The following is a 21,311-nucleotide window of genomic DNA, read 5'->3' as shown; positions in this document are numbered from 1 at the left end:
GATATATAAAGGAGGGCAGGGTACCTGGATAGGTAGAGCAACTAGAAGAGCAACTAGAAGAGCAATTAGAGCCACCAAGAGGGAGAGATCCAACAGAGAGCCGCCTACAGGCAGCTCAACATCCAAGCGCAGGGCGCAATATTCAATACCACCAAACAGGACGTAGGGTATTACGCTACTCTAGCGGCCCGAATCTGTCTAAATCTGTGTCTTGTGTCCTTGCGTATCACCTTCAAGTTTCAGATCCGGCGATCCCTCACCAAATAAACACCTACCTTAGGGTATCCCTAGGTAGGCCGACGGTAAAAACCCGACAGCTGGCGCCCACCGTGGGGCCGATCGTCGCGATCATTGGGCGAATTTGAAGGACCTCTTCATCAACATTAATCCACTCAAGGCGGCGGATTGCTACTTCATGCATATGCATCGGCGGATCGATTCATCGAGTTCGAGTTCGGATCCTTCAGCAAACGGCTACATCGACCTCGACTACTTGGCTCGACTTCACCTCGCGCTGCAGCGTTGATGCACCACGGCCGCCGACCTCGATGACCCGGTTCAACTTCGGCTTGTGCCGCAATGTCCGCATGCAGCAGCGACGAGTTCGACTCCTTCAACCTTGCGAGAAGGCTCGACGGCCCGCCGACGACTACTTCGACTACTCGTCTCGACTAGAAACTAGTCGAGGGTGAGCCTCACAGCAGCGACTACATCAACTACTCGTTTCGACTTGAAAACTAGTCAGAATCGACTCTGACTAGTCGAGCTTCATCAACAAACCGTCGCAGCTCCATCCACGAGCTCCACGGCTTCGTCGACATTCGTCCACGAATCAAGCTAAGTAACTTATACCTTTTCCGACTTGTTCTTCACAAGATCGGCTACCTTTTGGGGTATGCCTCTCGACGGGTATGAAACCCTCGGGGGCTACACCATGATCGGCTACCTGTCTGTGTACTACTCTCGATGGGCAATGAAACCCTTCAGAGCTACACTTCGTCGACTGCTTATCCGTGTACTACTCTCGATGGGCAATGAAACCCTCCAGAGCTACACTTTGTCGACTACTTTTGCGCACGGCGCATCCTCTTTGTCGCATGACGACTACTTTCTGCTCGTTGTCTCCTCTTAACGGTCGCTAATCTGCTCGAGTAACAAATGCCTTAATCCGTGAAGCCTCGGGTCCCCAGTCATGACCTAAGCGACCCGTCCTGTATGAGCGAAGGCAGGAGACCTAAGCGACTCGTACATGATATGAGCGAAGGCAAGAGACCTAAGCGACTCGTACATGATATGAGCGAAGGCCATAAGACCTAAGCGACTCGTACATGCTATGGGCGAAGTCTAAACTGGGACCGGGTGAACGTAAAGGGTGGACTACTCGGGAGATTTAAATGGCCTAAGAAAAAAAGAGCTCGACAAAGCAAATTTTACACCGAATAAATTTTGGTGTCTTCACATTATTACTGAGTACTACTCGGCATCTTCGCATTATGCTACATAATGTATGCATTGTCTTTTTTCAGGTCAAGCTTCGGCAACAACCCTCCAGGCAGTACAGCGCGCCATCACAGTTCCGCCAGTTCCCAGGCTCGGGGGCTGGGCGCTGCACACTACTCGACATGGCTCCTTCGGCTCTCCTGGCTCGTAAGCTCGGGGGCTGGACGCCGCAAAACTACTCGAAGACGACTCATATGAAGACTGAGAGTGCAGAAGAAACCCTAAGTCACCGCGCGGTTAAATAAACCAGCGGGAGGCGAAGCGTTTCATTGTGCAGAAGGCGAAGAGTAACACCAATGCCACGATTCTTGGATCCTTTTTCCAAAGTTTAGATTTGGATTCAAGGCTCGGGGGCTGCGGGATACGTAGCATCGACTACTTATTTTTCGAAAATGTTCGAAGAGTAAGTAAAGAAGACTCAAGACTAATTTGACCCTCAGCCTGATTTTTCGATTCAACCTAAGGCTCGGGGGCTACTCCATATGGAGTGCGATTATTTATCGCACCCCATACAAAAGAAGGAATTCGGGGCATGAGCACCTCATAGCTTCGATGCAGCTAAAAGAGTACTCGAAGAGGAATTTCAAGACGGAGCTTTGAAAGAAGTCGAAGTCTGCTTCAGAAGTACTCGAAGAGCCTGCAGTACTCAGCTACGAAGAGCTCGGGGGCTTGTCAGGGATAGATCCCCTGGGTACCGCAAGAAAGCTACCCGAGAGCTAAAAGAAGTCTGGTTCCTACTATGATTCCGCTGTAATCCTATTAGGACTCATATGCTGTAATCCAATTAGGACTCCTAATCCTACTAGGAATCCTGCCCCCTGGGATATATAAAGGAGGGCAGGGTACCTGGATAGGTAGAGCAACTAGAAGAGCAACTAGAAGAGCAATTAGAGCCACCAAGAGGGAGAGATCCAACAGAGAGCCGCCTACAGGCAGCTCAACATCCAAGCGCAGGGCGCAATATTCAATACCACCAAACAGGACGTAGGGTATTACGCTACTCTAGCGGCCCGAACCTGTCTAAATCTGTGTCTTGTGTCCTTGCGTATCACCTTCAAGTTTCAGATCCGGCGATCCCTCACCAAATAAACACCTACCTTAGGGTATCCCTAGATAGGCCGACGGTAAAAACCCGAGAGAGGTTTTAAAAGGGTTCTCTAGTAGTAAGATATGATGAATGGTTGGTTATAATATCTAGATTGCATCTTTTGCTTTGGTATACGCAGTGCCGAAGACCTCATCCTAAATTTACCAAAAAATGGAAAAATCAGAAGAAAAAGGTGATGTCAAAATCAAAGCTGGAGAATAAGGCAGATGATATTTCCTTCTCATAGATGGGCAGAGCTCGTGCCGGCGGTCCATGACGGCCAAAGCTACAGCCGGTAGGGGAGTGTGGCCGCCACACGCCTCGTGCCCTTGTCCTCAAACTTTTTCCATGGCCAAATAAAGCGGGCAAGGAAAAAAGCAGCCTTTCTTTTGCTATCCGCATCTGCACCGTGAAATGGTCGCTTTGTTCAGGAATTGGGCAATCGACGACTACAGAGACCAGCAGGAGCGGCGAACTACAACCTCGATTCCACCACCGACTGGAGCTGGATGGCGAAAAAGCTAGCTGCCCGGCCGCCGGAGAAGGGAGCCCGTTGACCATTTTGGAAACGGAACCGTCATCCTACGATCCGTGGTCACGTACAGCCCCACAACACGGGGTCGCCAATAATGAAAACAGATCGAATACGTACAAAATTGGATTATAGCATTTTTACCATATTTTAACTTGAATACGGAATTCGAATATTCTCGAATACGAATGCAAAACTGATACCTTGAATTCGAATATTTACTCGATATATACGATAACATTTAGTTATTTTCTTTATTGATAGTTTAGAACATAAAATTATTATATATATATATAGAAACAAAAGTATAAAAATATAATAAAGATAACTAGTCAAAAAAATCTTATTTATAAATAAATATATTAATAAATAAATAAATAATAAAACTAGAAATAAAAAAATTTAATAAATATATAAATATTTTTAAGTAATATGTAATAAAAAAATTATAAAAGTAATTTCGTCCTATAAATAGATAAAATGAGAATATTTACGAGTATCTTTATTATAAAAAATAATAATATTAATTATGAAAAATAAATATAATTTTTTAAATAGTTCTACTGAAAATAGATAGTGTCGGATATTATCGAATACGGATAGAAATATTTATATTAATATTTAAACGGATACGAATATTAGATATTTTAAATATCCGCATTCGTATTTCCATCCTAGTCCCCGTTCCACGACCACAGGTGAGTGTGCTCGCCACACGCCACCGTTATCCACAAGCTAACCAAGCGCGAATCTGCAAGAGCCAAGAGATCCACGGCTCTCTTCTGTCCCGTGCACGCGTCAGGGGCCGAGACGCCGGGGTGCGTGGTAGCCTGGCAGGGGGGCGCTCGGATCCCGAGCCGCGGGAGCGGGGAACACCTGGGCGAGGCAGCCACGCGCCGGCCGCATGCGTAGCGGCCGTGAACGCCACGCGCGCTATGGGCAGCAGCGACAGCGAGAATCCAGCAGCAGCAAGCCAGCAACTGCCATGAGCAGCCAAGCTTCTCGGTTAGGAAAAGGACGCTGCTCTGCCGAGGCCGGGGGAGGATGGACTAGGAGGGCACGGCCAAAGTTTGATTCCACGATCGCGAAGACGACAGAACCTTTCAAAAAAAGATCGTGAAGACCGATGAGTAACGGTAAGTGACCAAGGACAGCCTTACCGGATCTTATAGGTTGATTGGAAGCACTTCTTACAGAACTGCTCCACTAGTAAAGTCAGAATCGATGAAATTAAAAAACTAGTTTCAACTGACTTCTAGTTTATTTTTCAAATCAGTTTGTGAAACATCTTCATTTACAATGTATTGGTTTATGTAAAATAAGTAAAATCGAAGTCGATATAAACCCTCCTAATTAAACGAGTAATGGCAGATGATTAATTGACAACCAGGGGCGGAGCATCCGGTACGACAAGGTATGGCAGCCGCCGTACCTTGATTTTTTTCTACCAGATCCCCAGCACTTCAACGGTGCACTATTTGCCGTTCATCAGAGCTCTAACTCTGACTTGCGTGAGGGAGATAGGCGCAGAAAATGAGGAAGAAGCTGCGTCCGGCCACCTTGCTGAGCGTGAGGGAACTTATAGGATTTTTATAATGGGCTACTCTTCGATTAAGCCCATCCGCAAGTCTGCCCATCGAGTCCATCAAAGTGAACAAGTTCCTTACCATGTTGACTGCTCGATGACTCCCGTCTCCACAGAAACGGGTGGGATTCCCGATTAGAGACGAAAAGACGAGAAGGGGAAGAGAATAAAGGCCAAGGCTAAAATGAGGGCTATACCAACTGAATTATGCACCTTTTCATTATTTTTCCTTATTTACTTTGGTGAATTAATGGTGTTTCATGTTGGAATAATGCTGATTTGAGGAGCTTTGATTGAATGGTAGAAACTCAAATTCTAAATGCAAAAGCTTCACCGACTTCGCCATACCTTAATTATTTTCCGTCCTCCGCCACTGTTGACAACGTGCCTCCGTATGCATGCATGAATCCAACGAGCAGCAGCACATACACGCATGGAGGACACATGCATGTACCACCGGGGTCGTCAGAGAGCACGCAGTACCGTAGTACATAGTACAAAGTCTTGTGTGCTCCTTGCCGGCTTTACTGTACATCTCTGCCGCGCTGTCTCAAGGAAACGGTTCCTCTGTCTCAAACCAACCCCATCCATTTTTTGCGTGGTGTCAGCTCATAAAACATGCACGAGATGGCACCACACATGTTTCTCTGGCATTTTGAGTACTGCTGCAGAACCAGTAGCAAATGCTTCGGATCCCGCGCGACGAAATTAAAGTAATCGCAGTTTACCAGACCCTTTCCCTTTCTGCGTCTAGTACTTCAGTGACATTTTTTTTAGGAAAATACTTCAGTTACAATTGTTTCGCATATCGTCTGTTGCATTCTATTACTCTCTTACCATTTTTCCGTTAACTACTGCTCCATGATTCACATCACATCTAAACCATCAAATTCTCTCAAGCCATGATGCCCGGACAGCACCTTGGGTAGCAAGGTAGGTAATCAGCCAGGAGCCCTTTTGGTATCTGAAAAAGGAGCAACCGGGGGTTCAGAGACAATCAGAGGAGACAAGATTTGTCAAAGCAAAATGAACCACCTTTCCCACAACCCCGTTCAGGATAGGCTCGGTGGTTCAGCGGAGCTCTCGACGGCCCCCCTTTGCGTGTGCCTGCCACAAGCCGGCCCGATCAGTTTAGGTGCCATGGCACTGGGTTAGTTCTTGAAAGAAATAAAGTTGAACACTCCAGCTGCTGCACAAGCCGCTGTAGTGTGTAGATCTGGGTTCGGGTCATGGGAGACAGGGGACAAGCGATTAGGTGGTCGAATGGGAGTTTTTGAAGGTAGTGCAAAGTGGTATTCGGCGGTGGCTACCTGCTTTTGATAGGCATGGAGGGTTATGTATATGTTATCTGGCTTGCATCTCCTGCCTCGTATTACGTAATAACTAGTATGGAATTTCATCAACAAATAAAGATACTCGATGCAATACCAGAGCAAGATGGCTATACTTCAGGTCTTCAGTTAAGGTATCTCTCTTGCTGTCTCTGTGGGTGGAATACCAGCAACAGCAGAGGATTCCTAGCTAATTAACCCAGGAACCAGCATCGTCATTTCCAGGGTGAGTAGCAAAGTTAAATGTATGGGATTGAGGACCATCATGTGTGGCTATTATCAACAGACCACAGGCCCTAGATTTTGGACCAATACCAATTACCAAGATGGATATCCAAATATAGCCAGTGCATGCCTGCTGAATACCACATAAAGGATAAATCTACATACAAATAAGCAACACTACCAGGAAAAGCAGATGTCGAAATCAAGAGCAAGAAAAAGGTAACAAAGATCAAGATCAACTGCATTATTGGGTTGGGTGTAGCCAAGCTAAGCCGCTATGTAGGGGTGTGTCCGCCACACGCCTTATGCCCTTGTCCTCAAACCTTTTTCATGACCAAAACAAAGTGGTGATGAGGTGAGGTGACAGAACGTTCAGAGAAAAGAGCTAGAGACCAGAACAAGCGGACAAGCGGGGCTGACATGGGCAGCGATGGTGCCGAGCTGTTCAAAGCGGCTTTTCTTTCTTTCTTTCTTTCTTTCTTTCTTTCTTTCTAGCACGAACGTTGACGCCCACAAGCTAGCTAGCTAGCTAGCCGCGCGCTGGCATCCTTTCTTCGTTTGTGTGGTATCAGTGAGGAGTAAGCAATCCTTTTGTTGCGTCTTTACGTGCAGCTGGCATATGCCATCAACTCATCACACTGGGCATTCTAGATTTCTTCAGGTTCAGGAATTACATACTCCATAGGAGAATGTTCTCTTTTCTGTATGCATGTCTGATCAGTTTTTTAGCTCTGTCCTAAGCTATAACGTAACTAACTCTCGAATGAGTACATATAGGAGTACTCTGTCCAGTCAAATAATGGCCACACGCCCACACAGTCTCGTGCATCAAATTAAAGAAGACGATCTACTACAAGGAAACAAAAATGCAGGTAAAATCAAGATCAGAGCCGCAGATCAAGTTGTTCAGCTCCACGACAGCAACTTTTACCAGCAAAGGCCGCCATCAATCAAAGCGCTTAATGAGTCTTGCATGCCATTATTATGCCCACGAACAAGGCTAATGAGCCAAGAGCTTATGGATACGCATGGCCGGTTATCTTCACCTTTGCCCATTATTGTACATTTCAGTATCTGTCTAAAGATTTTGATGAATATGCTCGTACACCTTTGATCGTTTGTACATCGCCGTGCCACCGTCCTTACAGATCTACGAATAATAATAGTTACATAAAGAGTATACCAACAAAAGCGGAAACCAAAATCAAGGTGCAGGGGAGGAGGAGGAGAGATGAGATCGAGTGCATTATTGGTGTGGGTAGGCGGCGGGCCGCTAGAGCCAAGCAGAGCCAGTAGAGGAGTGTGGCGGCCACGCGCCTCATGATCCTGACCTGCAACTTTCGATGACCGAAACGGCGAGACGGTCGGACCTTTAGGTAAAAGAGCTAGGGAACAAGACAAGCGGACAAGGGAGGCTGACCTGGAGAGGGCATGGAGGAGGAGATCATCTCGACACGTTCAAATCAGCTTTAATTATTTTTATCTTTTTTTTTCACTAGCAAACGTTGACGCCCACTAACCGCTGTCCCTGTGCAGCTGATTATTATTCGAATCTGGTGAGCCATCTCGGCCAGGATTTCGGTTTCATTCGCAACCTCTTTTGAAATGGATACATGCATGGACGTTTCTGAAACTGACCTTGGAAAATCACCGGCACTTTGACTGTGGCCTTCCGTTCGTTCAAATGCTCCTCCGACACGAGAGGCCATGCATGGCTGCAACAACCTTTTCTGCACTCCAATTTCCATTGCAGGAAGTGGTAGCACCGGGCGTGTGACGTCAGGGGAGACAACAGTCAGCCACCAGTAAAATCAGATGCAAAGCTCAAATTGTTTGCCGAGAGAGTAACGTTTACCTGCAAAAACCGGCACCTCACATATCACAACTTGGTCATGCATTCTAATCGAGATCAGCTAACCAGGGGCTAGCTGTAGCCTCCTTCTCCAGCCTATAGGGTAAATGACTTGCTGGCCTTTCGTGTCACAGGCACAAGCTGGCCGGGCCAATACGGCTGAAGAGCGTGACACGCGCCAGATGAGCCTCATCCCAGCTCGTGCTCTCTTGGTTTCTAGTCGCGGCATGAATCATGGCGTGTGGACGTGTGGTGGAGTGGTTGGCCGGATTGGGAATTTAAGGTCTGGTTTAAGAATAACAGCGACGAGCGTGTCAGCCACGGGCCCGTTCGTTTAAGAATATCTGCTGGAAGGGCGTGAGATTAGGTTGGACGAGTGCCACGAGCTTGGAGCGTCGCGGTTGTATGGTTCTTCCATTGGATTTTTCCAAGATCCGGTGACAGTGATGAGGATATGATGTCCATTTTTAATGATGCCAGAAAAGGTATATTCTTGATCGGTTGGAGTTTCTCAGGCCAGAAACATGCAAGTGCAGATACAGGTTAACACATATGTACACATATTCATCCCTACAAAACGCACGGACGCACTCTCTACATAGTAAACATCTATGAGGCCGGACAACGGATCTTAAGAACGATGATAAAGTCATCACTCACACTCACCATGAGAGTCGCACTATAGACGGTTACACCAGCTAACACTAAAGAGTGATAGTCCTAAATACAAGGAACCGTGTACCAGAATTCGTAGCATGCAACATCTGGTGGACGGTATTGCTACTGAGTTCCCAGTTAATTAGCTTTAGTCCGCGTTGTTTTGTGTAGGCTGTAGTGTGCAGAAGCTTTGCGTTTAGATTTAACCTCAAGCAACGAGCCCGCAATTTTGAACTCTCAACTTTGTAGAATGCAACATTGAATTAAGAAAACTATGCTCTGCTGTAAACAAAAGGCGCATCTGGTGTAGTGGTATCATAGTACCCTCCCACGGTACTGACCGGGGTTCGATTCCCCGGATGCGCACGTTTGCTATTTTTTACCTCTCGGGTCTTTTTGAGCTTATTATCAACGGTACTATTCTTTTTTTTTTTGTGAATACGCACACGCACCTACTGTGTATCTTTTGAGTTCATCAATGGTGCCATGATAGCACTGCTATCTCCTGCATTTACGTTGGCAGCAGGATTCGCTGCACCCGTGCAAGAATATTTGTTACACCATGCACGCAGCATGTATACACCCTGATTGGCAAAGCTGCGTTAACTTACGCTGCGTGCCAGCACTGCCCATACACACATAGGGACGGCCCCAGCAGCACCTGCGAGGCGCGGTGCCAGCTTGATCTGACCGCGCCCGCGCTCGTGCAAGAGACGCCACGTTAAAAAGCTTTTGAGATGGCAATGGTTATCCGAAATTTGATGGGATTTTACTCTGTTACCGTATGGATTTGGGTCAACTTTTAAACTCGTGAATTTGTTAATAGGCATAAAGTCCTACCAGTTGGGTTTATGGATATGGGTTTGTTCCCATGATACCCGAATCTATAAACCTGTAAATTTTTAAATCCAATCCAATCTAGTGCAATTATTATTTTATTTTATGAATTTTTAATAAACTTAATATCCCTTCTTCTTCACTTATTATTTTGGTGAACCCTAAATATTTTGGTGGCAGATAGAGATGTTGTTGCTTTGCAGTTGTAGTGTTTGTATATGCATATAATATAATAGATCGGTGATTTTATATGGTACTATAATCATTGAATATAAAACTTATTATTTATAACTTTATTTTCTCTAGTAATTTTTAGTGAACAATGAACTTCTTGCTCATCATGTATTTATGTACACTATAAATTTGATGTTTAGTATATTAATTTTGTTGATTATGATAGAAACTAGTATAGTAAATTATAGACCTATGGACGACCCGACCTGTGGGTACTCCTTACTCCCACGGATATGAGTTTGAGCATAAAATTAAACCTGTGACAGATAATAGAATTTTTAACAGACATGCATGGTATTCGCGGATACAGGTTTGGGCAAGCAAAACCTGGCAGATTTAGACCGTTGCCATCCCTAGCATGCATCAGCTCACGAGAGCGTGAGCGGAGGCAGAGCCGAGGGCAGGCCTGCCTTTGGCGACGGTCTGCCTGCCAGGGTCCAGCTGCCGACGCCCGACGGCGACGCCGGAGAGCAGCGCGGCACGCGGCGCTGCCTGCGGCAGGGGTTCCACGCTCTCGTGAGCTCAGCTGCCAACGCGCGCTGAACTCACAACGGAAAACGCACTCTCGGCGGATTAGGCGGGCCCGTTTTTGTGGGCTACAGCAGCAAGCAGCGTCCCTGATCTGGTGGGCTTTCTTGTTAAGTAAAGGCCCAGGAAACGTTGCTTCGCCTGGCCCAATTTGACATGTCTAATCGCCATTAGCCAGACATGGGAGTGGCCTTATGCGGCGACAACAAGGGCGGGGCCAGGAATTTTGCATATAGGAGCCGGACCAACATATCGATATAATTTGATGGCCAATAAATAAGAATTTAATATATATATTCATACAATATTCACCTCTCATAACTTGTATTAATATGAGTATTGGCTACAAAGTAACATAAACCAAGGCAAAAAAATTAACAAGAGAAAAATGAACAATTTAGCGTATACAAGTTGTAGCTTAGCAATGTCACGAGTCACTAGCTCACCGCAGCCTACATGATTAGGATCTATGGAGGATTAGAGTTGAAGGCGGCGTCCAGCCTAGGTGTTCAGCATCCAGAGCGGCCGAGCGCACTTGGAGACCGGATGATTACAGCAAAGTCCTGATGGTGTGTCGTCTATCGTGTGCATCGATCCATGAAGGCATCATGCAATAGGATTAGGGATTTGAGGAATATTAAGGGCGGCCCTCATATAACTCTGATGAGGCACATGTGAACAAAAAATTGATCGTTTTGGTCCATGTTCACTAAAACTACAGCCTGTATTAGCTTGTCTATTGTATATGTAAATGTGATGTAGATCCTGATTTTGCTAGGGTTAATTGGAAGTTTAATCATACTCTGTAACTTGTATAAACTAAAACTCCTACACGACAACAACTGTATTGGATCATTTGCCTCTTTGAAACAGAGGTAAAAATTCTTTTGATGCATCGTTGAGGGGGCCACGGCCCCTGCTGGCCCCCCTTGGCTCCACCGGTGGCGACAATTTGCATCACACGTTACCATAGTTCATCAAGTTAGTTGAGTCTGACCTACTAGCAATTGTTTGGCTCGTACTTGAAGTTTTGTAAGGAAGCTGCACCCTCGTGTGGGTCTATTCCCTCCCGCACGTGCGACTTGGTGAAGGAGCCTCGCAGAAGGCCCTCTCGCCTTCACCGTCGTGGACCATATATGAGTCGGCGTCGCTCCCCCATCTCCACCGTGGCCGGCTGGTTTTGGCGCCGTTCTGGTGCCTCCACCGCCACCGACGCTAACCCTAATAGTCATCCTCAACACTGGCCGAGCTCCCCCACCTCCACCGCCGCCCTCCTACACCTTCCGCGCGCTCGCCGCCGGTCCGGCAACATGTAACGACTTGGCCTAGGAAAACAGCTAAGGCCCACTCTACATGTTGGATGGACCACACCTACTAATCAACTCTCTTGTGCTTTTATCCTCACTTAGTACAAAAAGATTGCAACCGGAGTTAACTAGCTTCTCACACTACATATTTAAGTTAGCCTAGGCAATATGGGACCAAAGGTTCCTCGCTGCTGCTTGCTGGGCCAATTCTTGGCCCAACACCCGCACGGGCTGGGCTGTTACACAACCCTCGGCGATTGTCCGACTGTCCGAGACCTCGGCAACCTCGGTACCGTAATCCCGGCAACTCCGGAACCCTAACCTAGCGGGTGCGACGGGCGGCAGCAGCGAGCAGCGAGTCCTGTGCGCGCGGCGTGACGGCGTCCGTCTGGAGCCTGGAGGCAGGCCACTGCCCGCTGATGCATGGTAGCTGTGGCCCGTGGCGGCCGCAGCAAGCACACCAGCGTCAGGGACCCCGCCGCGCCAACCGCGACGGCATGGCAGGATCAGCGAAGGGGACCGACCGCGCGCGCACCCTCGGCAAAGCTGTGGGCATGATCCCCACCAGAGGCCAGGCCAGGAGCTAGCCCTGGACCATCAGACACCATCAGCGTTTGCTCCCTGCATCCGGCTCATGCTATCTATCCATCGGTTCACGCAATATGCCTTGCCTCCACACGCGACAGCGACAATTCATCCCCCCCTAGCGTCCTCGCACGACAGCGGCAGGCGCTGCGAATCTCCCATTGCCATTCTCGCTTGCTCCTGCCAGAGGTGAGCTCATGCCAATACTACTCGTGATTGGATCTCGTCAGTAACAGTAAAAATTAGTTCTTGTTTGAACTGAAGCTCGTGAGCGAGCGAAGAGACCCCTCCCCTGTGTGTGGTCGCCATGATGGTGGTCGATACACCGTCCGGACGCCCGCGGATTACTGTCGGGGTAAAGCAAGCGCGCGTCAGGCTTTTGGGTGCCGACATGTAAAGGAGTAAACACTAATCGCTGACGGGGGCAGTTCATCACGCCAAAATCTGCACTGCTAGCTCGGCTCCTCGATTATGTATAGCTAAACAAACAAACACCATCAGTTGCTTAAGCAAACAAACTCCAGGCTGGGCTGGACAGCACTGTTAACCCGTCCTCGTCTTCCTAAAATACTACTAGTCTATTACTACTATCTATAGTCCAGCTACTGCTACTCAACCCTGTGTTAACGTGTTGTTAATTTGCAGTGGAGGGAAGAAATTCAGGTCGGCCAGAAGGATAGGGGCATCATATAATCAGCTGCTCTTTCGTTTTTTCTGTGTGTCACCCTGCTGCACAGTGCTTTACCTCGCTCCTTTTTCCGTCGCTGGTCACTAGCGTTGATCATATGCCTGAACGCGACAGCGACTGCTCATTCAGTCCGTGGCGTTTCTGCATGACAGCCGGGAGCTGCAAAAAGTCAAAACAGCGGGTGAGAGATGAACTCATGTACTTAAGGCCATGATTGGATCTCAGTAATTTCCCATTTTCGTTGATTTACCGTGAGGGAGGGAGCCGAGTGCGTGCCATGATCGGCACCGTCCGGACGCCCCACGGATCATTGCCAGCATCATGTCTGAATAAAGCAAGCAAGCGCATTTCCATCCACGGCAGTCGGCAGGTCTTGAAAACCGGATTACGGTAGCTTTTGTGTGCGTGCCGTGCCGACATGTAAACCAGTCACTGATGACGCGCCGGTTCATCATGACGGATTTTGGACTAATCCGAACCCCGAGTCACCAAACCGCTGTTAAAAAAAAACTAAAATTAGCGCTGCTCGAGCTGCATTGATCCGGTTAAACAAGTCTCGCGGCTGGCGATCCATCTGGTAGGTTCAGTACACGAGGAGGAGGAGGGGAGGTAGAGGTACAGAACAGTACAGCGCGGCGCGCGCGCATCTTCGTCAAACAGACACGAGGACGCGACAAGGATCGGACAGTCACACGGGTTGGTTAGCGAAATCCGGTGTCGCCGAGTACCATCGGGCGGGTTAAATTAAACGGACGGTCAGGACGGTAAAGAAACAAAGAAAAGGCTACTCCCAAGTCTCCAACCAACACATGCTTCCAGCTGGGGGCCTCGGGGCTCGCCGAGAATATCCCGGGGCCATTGCCTCTTTCACCACCGTCTACCGGGCTTTCAGGAAAAAGGAAAACAAGAGCCTCGAGTCTCCGGAGTTTTTCAGAAAGACAGCATTTCAGAGTAGTGCATGCGAGACGACGATACTTGCGTGCTTCTGCTTCTGCAACTGCAGAGGCAAAGAGACCTCATCTGGTACCCTGCTGGGCAACAAGTGAAGTGAGCACTGAGCAGGCTGGAGTGTGGGGAGCAAGTACAAGGCCAGGAAACCAGCATTGCAGGATCGCTCACCGAGTCACATCTCACAAGCTCGCCCGATGGAGTGTCCGAGCCGTACGTACGTATTTGCGGTCGTACAGAGCACGCCTGCGCGCGCCCGTGCCGTACCGAACGACGACAGGGCAGTAGACACGGGTACGGGCACTCCCTTTTTTCATCCTCCTTTGCCTCAAATTTTCACAGCGCAGGAGTCAATTTGCAAGCAGCCTTTTACAGCACGGCCCGCGGGGGCCCTACCACACCAGACCGCGCCCCACCCCACACACAGCACGGAAAAGCCGTGCGCGGACGGCGACGGCGACAGCGTGCAGCGGCGTTCCCATTCGCCTCGTCCTCACCGCCGGCGTCGCAGCGGGGCGCGCCCGAGAGCCCTACAGCGCTACGCCCCTAGGTAGGCCCCACCGCCGCGTACCTGCGGCACCACGACCCACGGGCACGGGAGTTCATCCGGCGGCGCTCAATGCCAAGCCCCGGCGCGGCGCTCCCCGCTGCCCCCACCCCCCCCCCCCCCCCCCCCCCGCGCCATGAGGAAGGCGCCGCTTTTCACATGATCACATCCGTTTATTGCTTCCTCGGGAAAAAAGCGAGCAGGCCGTGGCAAGGTGCGCAGTGGGCTACAGTAGATAGCGGGGAAAAGGACGGGACGCGACGGGGACGAGAGCACCGGTACTGCGTGCAACGTCCGTCGAGATGGACGCTTCATCCCATACACCCCATTGGTATCCTTCCAACTCAGCGTCGCCTGTGCCAAGCTTCGTCCGCCGACAGCCCGCCGTTCTCCCACATCAACTGCAGCAACTTCGCGCCCGTCAAGATACACATCGCCTTCTAGGTCCTCCGCCATGGGAGGACCCGAACGTGAGAGCGGCTCCACCGCCACGCCCGTCTGAGTACCAACCTCTGCCTGTTCTTCGCCTTGGTGGAAAATGTTGACCACCTCTTCGCCCGCTATCCCCAGCTTCACGCGCTCGGGTATGGTATCTGCCCCGGCGCGCCAGCCCCGCACGACGTCGCGGCCATGATCACCACCATGATGAGCGTACTCTCCACTTATAGCGTCCTCCTCGCACACTGTGATGCTGCTCACTTTCGCGTGCATTTGGAGGAGCAAGAACCGCATGGTCTTCTATCGGGTTATCCTCGGCATTGACGCTGTTACTGCATCCATGATCTATCATCTAAAGCTCTGGACCCATCCAACTCGCCGAGTGGACATTGAACCCATGCTGCTCTGATGTAATTTTCTTACCAATATAATATGACTTCTACGTTCCACCCCCCTACAATCTCTCTCTATCCTTCTCCTTCACAAGGCTTTAGACTCCTCTTTTCTTCTTCGTTTTTATATGTGTTGGGTCCGAGGGGGAGGGGGAGAGAGGAAAACGAATGAAGAAAAGAGGAGTCTACAACCCTATGAAGGAGAAGGATAGAGAGAGAGGGAGGGGAAGTGGAACGTAGAAAACATATTATATCGGTGAGAAAATTATATTAGAGCAGTTAGCCAGCTCTGGGCCTAGGCAGGAGGGGCAATGGCCTAGGGCCCTTGCCAGAAGAGGGTCTAGAATCCGTATGTTCGTCACCAGCATCGTTGGCGGAGCCACCAATATGGCAAGATATGGCGACCGCCACACCTGCCGCTGGTGTTTCACAAGCTAAGCTGATTTCTAATATATATATAATTTGATGATTATATCTATATTTTATTATATTGTAACTTCTTATAGTATGTATGCATTTTTAATACAAATTAGTAGTGGTAGCAGCCTCGCTATAGATGGATTTTGATCCTAGGTCCATCACTGTAGATAGAAATTGAGGCCCGGCCATAAATCAGCCTCCAGACACTGAATCATTGAGCGTTAAGTAAAGTGAAATCGTTGAATCGTAAGCCGCGGCGAACGCAAAGGAAAATCATGTCACGTGAAATATCACGACTTGCCACGAGCCGTCCCTCCGTGGCTCCGTTAGAAACGAATCCGCGCCTGGTGCCCTCGACCCTCGTCCGCTCGTTGCACGTCGATCGGTGCCCCGCTGCTCCTAGTGGCTTGTGCATCGTCAGCTTCGTCGCATGGCGTACAGGTAATCTTTAAATAAAGCACGTAATATTTTCAAAATTAAGTTTAGTCTAACTTTTATCATCGACATATAGATCTTAGTCTATCGCGTATGCGAGTCGCATCAACTCTCCGTTCACGACTCGATTATATAGAACGTATAAATATTAACTTACAAGGAATATCCGATACTTATATAGTTTTTATTCGTAGCAACTAGCAACGCACATGCATATTTGGCTAGTAGGTTATAAAGTGATATATAGTGAGTTAATCTATTAGTAATGCTTAGCGTGTTTATATCATTAGGGTTCTAAACTTTTAATTCCAATATTTTCTTCCCTTACTAAGTTAGTATGTTAGGTGCTAGAATGTAACTAAGAATTATTTGTCGACCGGGTTCTGGCGAAGTAGAAAAAAAAGAAAACGAGAATAGTAAAGGGGTATTTTTTTAAGCACTCAAGCATATATGATTCTCATTTGAGGCGATCGTATACTAATTTCTATTTATGATGTTACAACAAAAGTATTATTTAGCATAAAAGGACCCACCTTTCATATCGCTCTAGGGCCCTCGAAACAATAGAGCCGGCCCTGACCCAGTGTAACCGTGCTGCTAATGCTGTTGTTATTGTTCTGATATTTGTCACATACAATGAAGTGAAGGGCAACGTCCAAACACGTAAACGTCCGGTACAAAAATACAGGGACTCGGATGGGATAGCGCGTATACGTACGTACATCAGGGTGTAGTCAGTACAGGCAGGGCCCCAGGAATCCAAGAGGCGCTGGGCCCGCGGTGGGCCCGACCATGTCATTTGGGCTTTCGAAATCCGAAACAAAACAGCGCCAGCCTCCTCTCTCTCCTACCCGGGCGCGCGGCCCGAGGAGGCAAAGGCCGCAGGCCTCCTCACGGGAAAGCGCTGACGAGAGAGAGAGAGAGAGAGGAGGACACCAGAGGCGGAGGCCCATCGCAATAAAACCGCTCCCCCTTATCACCCCTCCCGGCGACGGGCAGAGGAGAGGAGGGACAGAGGCGGAGAGGTGTAGGTGTGAGTCGAGCGGGATGGCGTCCGGCGCGTCGTCGTCTCCCGCGCTGCCGGTGCTCTCGCTCGCCGCGGTCGTCGTCGTCCTCCTGCTCGCGGTGCGTGGCGAGGCCAGGCCGCCGCACCCGCTCCGCGGCGTGCGCCCGCTCGCCTTCGACGAGGGGTACGCGCAGATCTTCGGCAGCAGCAACCTCGCGCTCCTCCGCGACGGCAGGCGCGTCCGCCTCGCCCTCGACGAGTCCACCGGTGAGCTACACTTGTGCCGAGCTGACCGTTTCAGTTTTGACGGTTTCCTCCTCCTCCTTCCGAGATTTCGGGGGTAGCCCGGGGGGGGGGTGCATTGCACTTTACCATTTTCGAATCGGTCCCTCCCGTAGGCAGGGGAGGGGCGTTCGCGAGATTTTCGCTAACGTCTAGGGCGTCCGTGGCGAAACCGCCACCGCCTTCTTCCTTCGTCTTCCTCCTCCGCGCAGGCGCCGGGTTCGCGTCGCAGGACCTGTTCCTCCACGGCTTCTTCAGCGCCGCCATCAGGCTGCCCGCCGACTACGCCGCGGGCGTCGTCGTCGCGTTCTACGTACGTGCGACCACTGAAACCGATACATCCATCTCTCTGCCCGCCATCAGATGCTGACGGAAAAAAAGGCTTGGGTTTCTTCTTCCTTGTTTGTCCCGCAGCTGTCGAACGGCGACGTGTACGAGAAGACGCACGACGAGCTGGACTTCGAGTTCCTGGGCAACGTCCGCGGCCGCGAGTGGCGGGTGCAGACCAACGTCTACGGCAACGGCAGCACGCACGCCGGCCGGGAGGAGCGCTACGACCTCCCCTTCGACCCCACCGACGACTTCCATCACTACTCCATCCTCTGGACCAGCCAACGCATCATGTGAGCCTCTCTCAGCTAGCCCTCTGTCTCTCAGCATTCTTCCCTGTTCAGTTACCTCCTCCATGTCCCGTCCCCATCGGCTCGGCACGATTCGGGGAAGACGAAACGCACTAGCGTCTGTCTGGTGAAATGGAAATCTAGGCGTGCCAGGTCTGCCAGGAACCGGAAACGCCTCTGTTCTTTTGTTTCTCCATGTCTCTGCGTGCGCTGAAAGTTTTTGGGGGAGTCCTTTCCTTTGCCTCTTTTGCTGCTGGCGTTTTGCCATCGTGTGACCCCGGCCAATTTGGGGCCTTTCCAAGATCTTTGCGCCCGTTTCGATGCGCATTTCTTGGATTCCCTTGCCAAAAGGAGCAGCTGAAAGATACTCTTGTCGTAAGAAAGAAGAGAAATCACATAGGTCATGACAGGAACAATGTTCTTGCATTCAAATTCGGGTTCTGCCTCTGCATCTTTTTGCCCTTGCTGAGCTTGATCGATCAAATAGTTCGGCATTGTTTGTGCTGCACTGACATTGCTTCGGGTGTTGCTATCGACGGCAGATTCTACGTGGACGAGACCCCGATCCGGGAGGTGGTGCGGACGGCGGCCATGGGCGCGACATTCCCGTCCAAGCCCATGTCCCTGTACGCCACCATCTGGGACGGCTCCACCTGGGCCACGCTGGGCGGCCGGTACCGCGTCAACTACAGGTACGCGCCGTTCGTGGCCGAGTTCGCCGACCTGGTCATCCGCGGCTGCGCCGTCGACCCCGCCGACCGCGACCCCCTCTCGGCCGCGTGCGAGGCGCGGGCCGGCCTGGAGTCGCTCGCCGTGCCCGCCGAGCGGCGCGCGGCCATGGCGGCGTTCCGGCGCGCCCACACCTCCTACTCCTACTGCCACGACCGGCGGCGCTACCCCGTGGCGCTGGTGGAGTGCGGCGCGGGGGCGCTCCTCCCGGGGCGCACGTTCGGCCCCGACGGGATGAGGCAGCATGGCCGGCGCCACCGGGCCGGCGCCGGCGCAGCGGCGCGCGGTGGTCGCCGCGGCGGCGCCCAGGACGACGTCATGTGATCGATCCCGGCTCTCCGGCCGCGCCGGCGGCCCTGGTGTGGCGGTCTGATTCTTAAGGCTGGCTGTATAAAGGCGGAGCTGGGCAGGCGGCGGGCGTGATTGCTTGCGGTGGGATTGGAATTGGATCGAGTCGTCTGGGATGATGGTTCCTCGGCTCGCGTTGTGGTTGTACCCCCGGCCTGCTCCCATTCGCCATTAGAGTAGCTCGTGTTTATTGCCGCGCTGGACCATTTCCTTGCCGATCGCCAGCGCCAGCCATTGATCAAGAAAAAGCTACTGCTCATTCGCGGCTCGATCCTGAGGTTTTTTCTGCGATTTACCGCCGTGGTCCTGTGACGCCGTGGTCGCGGGGGGTCCGTTGGCGTGGGGGGGCCTCCGCTGCCGGCATGCCTCCGTGACCTTATCGGTGGCTCGGCTCGTCGCGTCGCGTTGATGAGGGCGACGGCGGCGGCGATCGCGTCACAAGACACACGAGTGTGGTTCGCTCGTCAACGGGGATGCGTGCCCGTGTCGGGGGGAGGAGGGTGTACGATGGGGTGGGGTCTGTTGTCAGAGTTCTCGGGGGCGCCTGCCCGCAATGCCCGTTCGTGGGTGACGGAAAGATTCTCCTCTTAGGGGATAACGACGAACGGAGATTCCTGCCACTGTGCAGCGGCGCTTTGCGCCCGTCACCGTTCCCGAATGGGGGGATAGGGAATCGGGGTCTCGGGGATGTCTGTCTGACGTCTCCCTCCCCGCCACAGTAATGTGGCGTCAACTTCTCAGTTCTTAGCGGTAAAAGCTTCGGCAACAGATTGTTCAAAACTAGTAGTATTTGTTCCTTCCTTTTTTCAAAAAAGAAAGAAACTAAAAATGTTCCTGTGGAACCCAGCAAGCAAATCCATCTACCATGCGCGTGTCCAGTACCGCACTGCAGACAGAATGCACTCCCAAGTGCAGAGGCTGGCATGGACGCTGCGGAACGATCGCTCAGGGTTCGGTAACCTAATCCAGGGACGACCAGCAGCTGCCGAACGCGCCAGGCCGCGTCACGTGCACGTGAGGCTGCGAGAGCAGGTGCCTGGCCAAGCCAATGGCGGAAATGGTACTGGCATCAGAGTCGCCGGTGATGATGGCAGCGAGCACGCAGTCCAACCTCCAACCCCGCCGCCGCACCTGCGTCCGTTTGCGCCGGTTTTCCAGAGGCTGCAGCATAAATCCCTGGATTTATTGCGTCTGGGCTCTCGCTCCCTCTGTCTCTCGCTCAGCAGCGGCTTTGATTCCTTCCTTGAGATGCAGGCCGGCCGCCTCGCTTTCAAGGCTCCTCCGAGACGCAGCAACGCCTGCAGATCAGATGGGTCCGAGACGCTGAGGAGCGCATTTCTTTTTTTGTTCGGCTCCTGCCTCCTGACCTACGAGACAGCAGAACAACTGAAAGACCAGGACCCCTTTGCAATCTTTCTTTCATCTGCAGCACTAATGCTTGTCCGTTCACGGGTTTAATTTGGTGGCAGTGTGCTCCTAAGCCACAGCGTCTATTCTCTTAGCAAGGTGCAAACCAAACCCTATCACCACTTAGCAATACAGCACAATTCGATCCAATGTTTTGCTTCTTGCATATTTCTGAGGTGGGACCCATGAAGAGGTAAGAAATCACATCAATCAATTACCCCAAGAAAACTAGAGAGGTGCACATCCGGTGCATGCTGTTGCGGCTGCGTGGGAGGTTGTGCTAGACTAGCGAGAGTACAATTTTTTAATCAGAGCACTGGTGGCTTAGTTGGACACCCAGAGGTAAGAGTTTAGCTTTGCACCTCTACCCTCCGGCGTATGTCACCTTCTTAAGACTCATCCTCTCTCATCCTAGCACCCGGAAAAAACCAACGCTGGAGCCGCCCTCACATAGCAAAGCTGGCCTGCAACTGTTGAAAGATTGATCCAATAATCTGTTGGAATTACGGGCTTAGCCCATTTATTCTAATCAATACAATAAATGAATTTAAAGTCCACTTTGAATACTGGGAATCAATTGCTTAATTCCATACCGGGATTTGAGGAGGATCTCAACCGACTTGAAGGGTGAACTTCGTGTACACCACTTGTGAAGCCGGTAGAGGAGGTCGGTGAACCACGCGCGCCCTCGCTCGCCTCGCCTCGCCGAGGCCGAGGCCGGTGCGCGTGCGCGGCCGGACGTGACGTGCAGGTGCGGTGCGGACGTTTTGCTGTTAAGAGCATTAAAATAG

At 50.8% G+C, this 21,311-nt stretch overlaps 1 protein-coding gene and 1 non-coding gene across 2 annotated transcripts; both read left to right on the top strand.

Annotated features, from left to right (window-relative positions):
- Nucleotides 1-9,064: 9,064 nt before the first annotated feature.
- Nucleotides 9,065-9,135, top strand: TRNAG-CCC. Its single transcript has one exon. It is a non-coding gene; the product is annotated as a tRNA-Gly (tRNA).
- Nucleotides 9,136-17,000: 7,865 nt separating this feature from the next.
- Nucleotides 17,001-19,382, top strand: LOC112882118 (probable xyloglucan endotransglucosylase/hydrolase protein 28). The gene is made up of 4 exons (XM_025947109.1): nt 17,001-17,401; nt 17,629-17,729; nt 17,831-18,039; nt 18,579-19,382. The coding sequence occupies exons 1-4, from the start codon at nt 17,176-17,178 to the stop codon at nt 19,087-19,089; spliced, it is 1,047 nt and encodes a 348-aa protein (XP_025802894.1). The 5' UTR covers nt 17,001-17,175; the 3' UTR covers nt 19,090-19,382.
- The last annotated feature ends 1,929 nt before the right edge of the window (nt 19,383-21,311 follow it).

This window comes from Panicum hallii, chromosome 2 (assembly GCF_002211085.1).
Source record: "Panicum hallii strain FIL2 chromosome 2, PHallii_v3.1, whole genome shotgun sequence".
NCBI lineage: Eukaryota > Viridiplantae > Streptophyta > Magnoliopsida > Poales > Poaceae > Panicum > Panicum hallii.
The sequence above is the reverse complement of the archived record's forward strand: the minus strand, read 5'-3'. Positions and strand labels throughout refer to the sequence as shown.

Bases quoted from the DNA above. Each gene is read 5' to 3' on its own strand.
- LOC112882118 (XM_025947109.1), top strand. From the start codon at position 17,176: ATGGCGTCCGGCGCGTCGTCGTCTCCCGCGCTGCCGGTGCTCTCGCTC. The intron at 17,730-17,830 runs GTACGTGCGACC...TTTGTCCCGCAG, and splicing joins GCGTCGTCGTCGCGTTCTAC to CTGTCGAACGGCGACGTGTA. The intron at 18,040-18,578 runs GTGAGCCTCTCT...TATCGACGGCAG, and splicing joins TGGACCAGCCAACGCATCAT to ATTCTACGTGGACGAGACCC.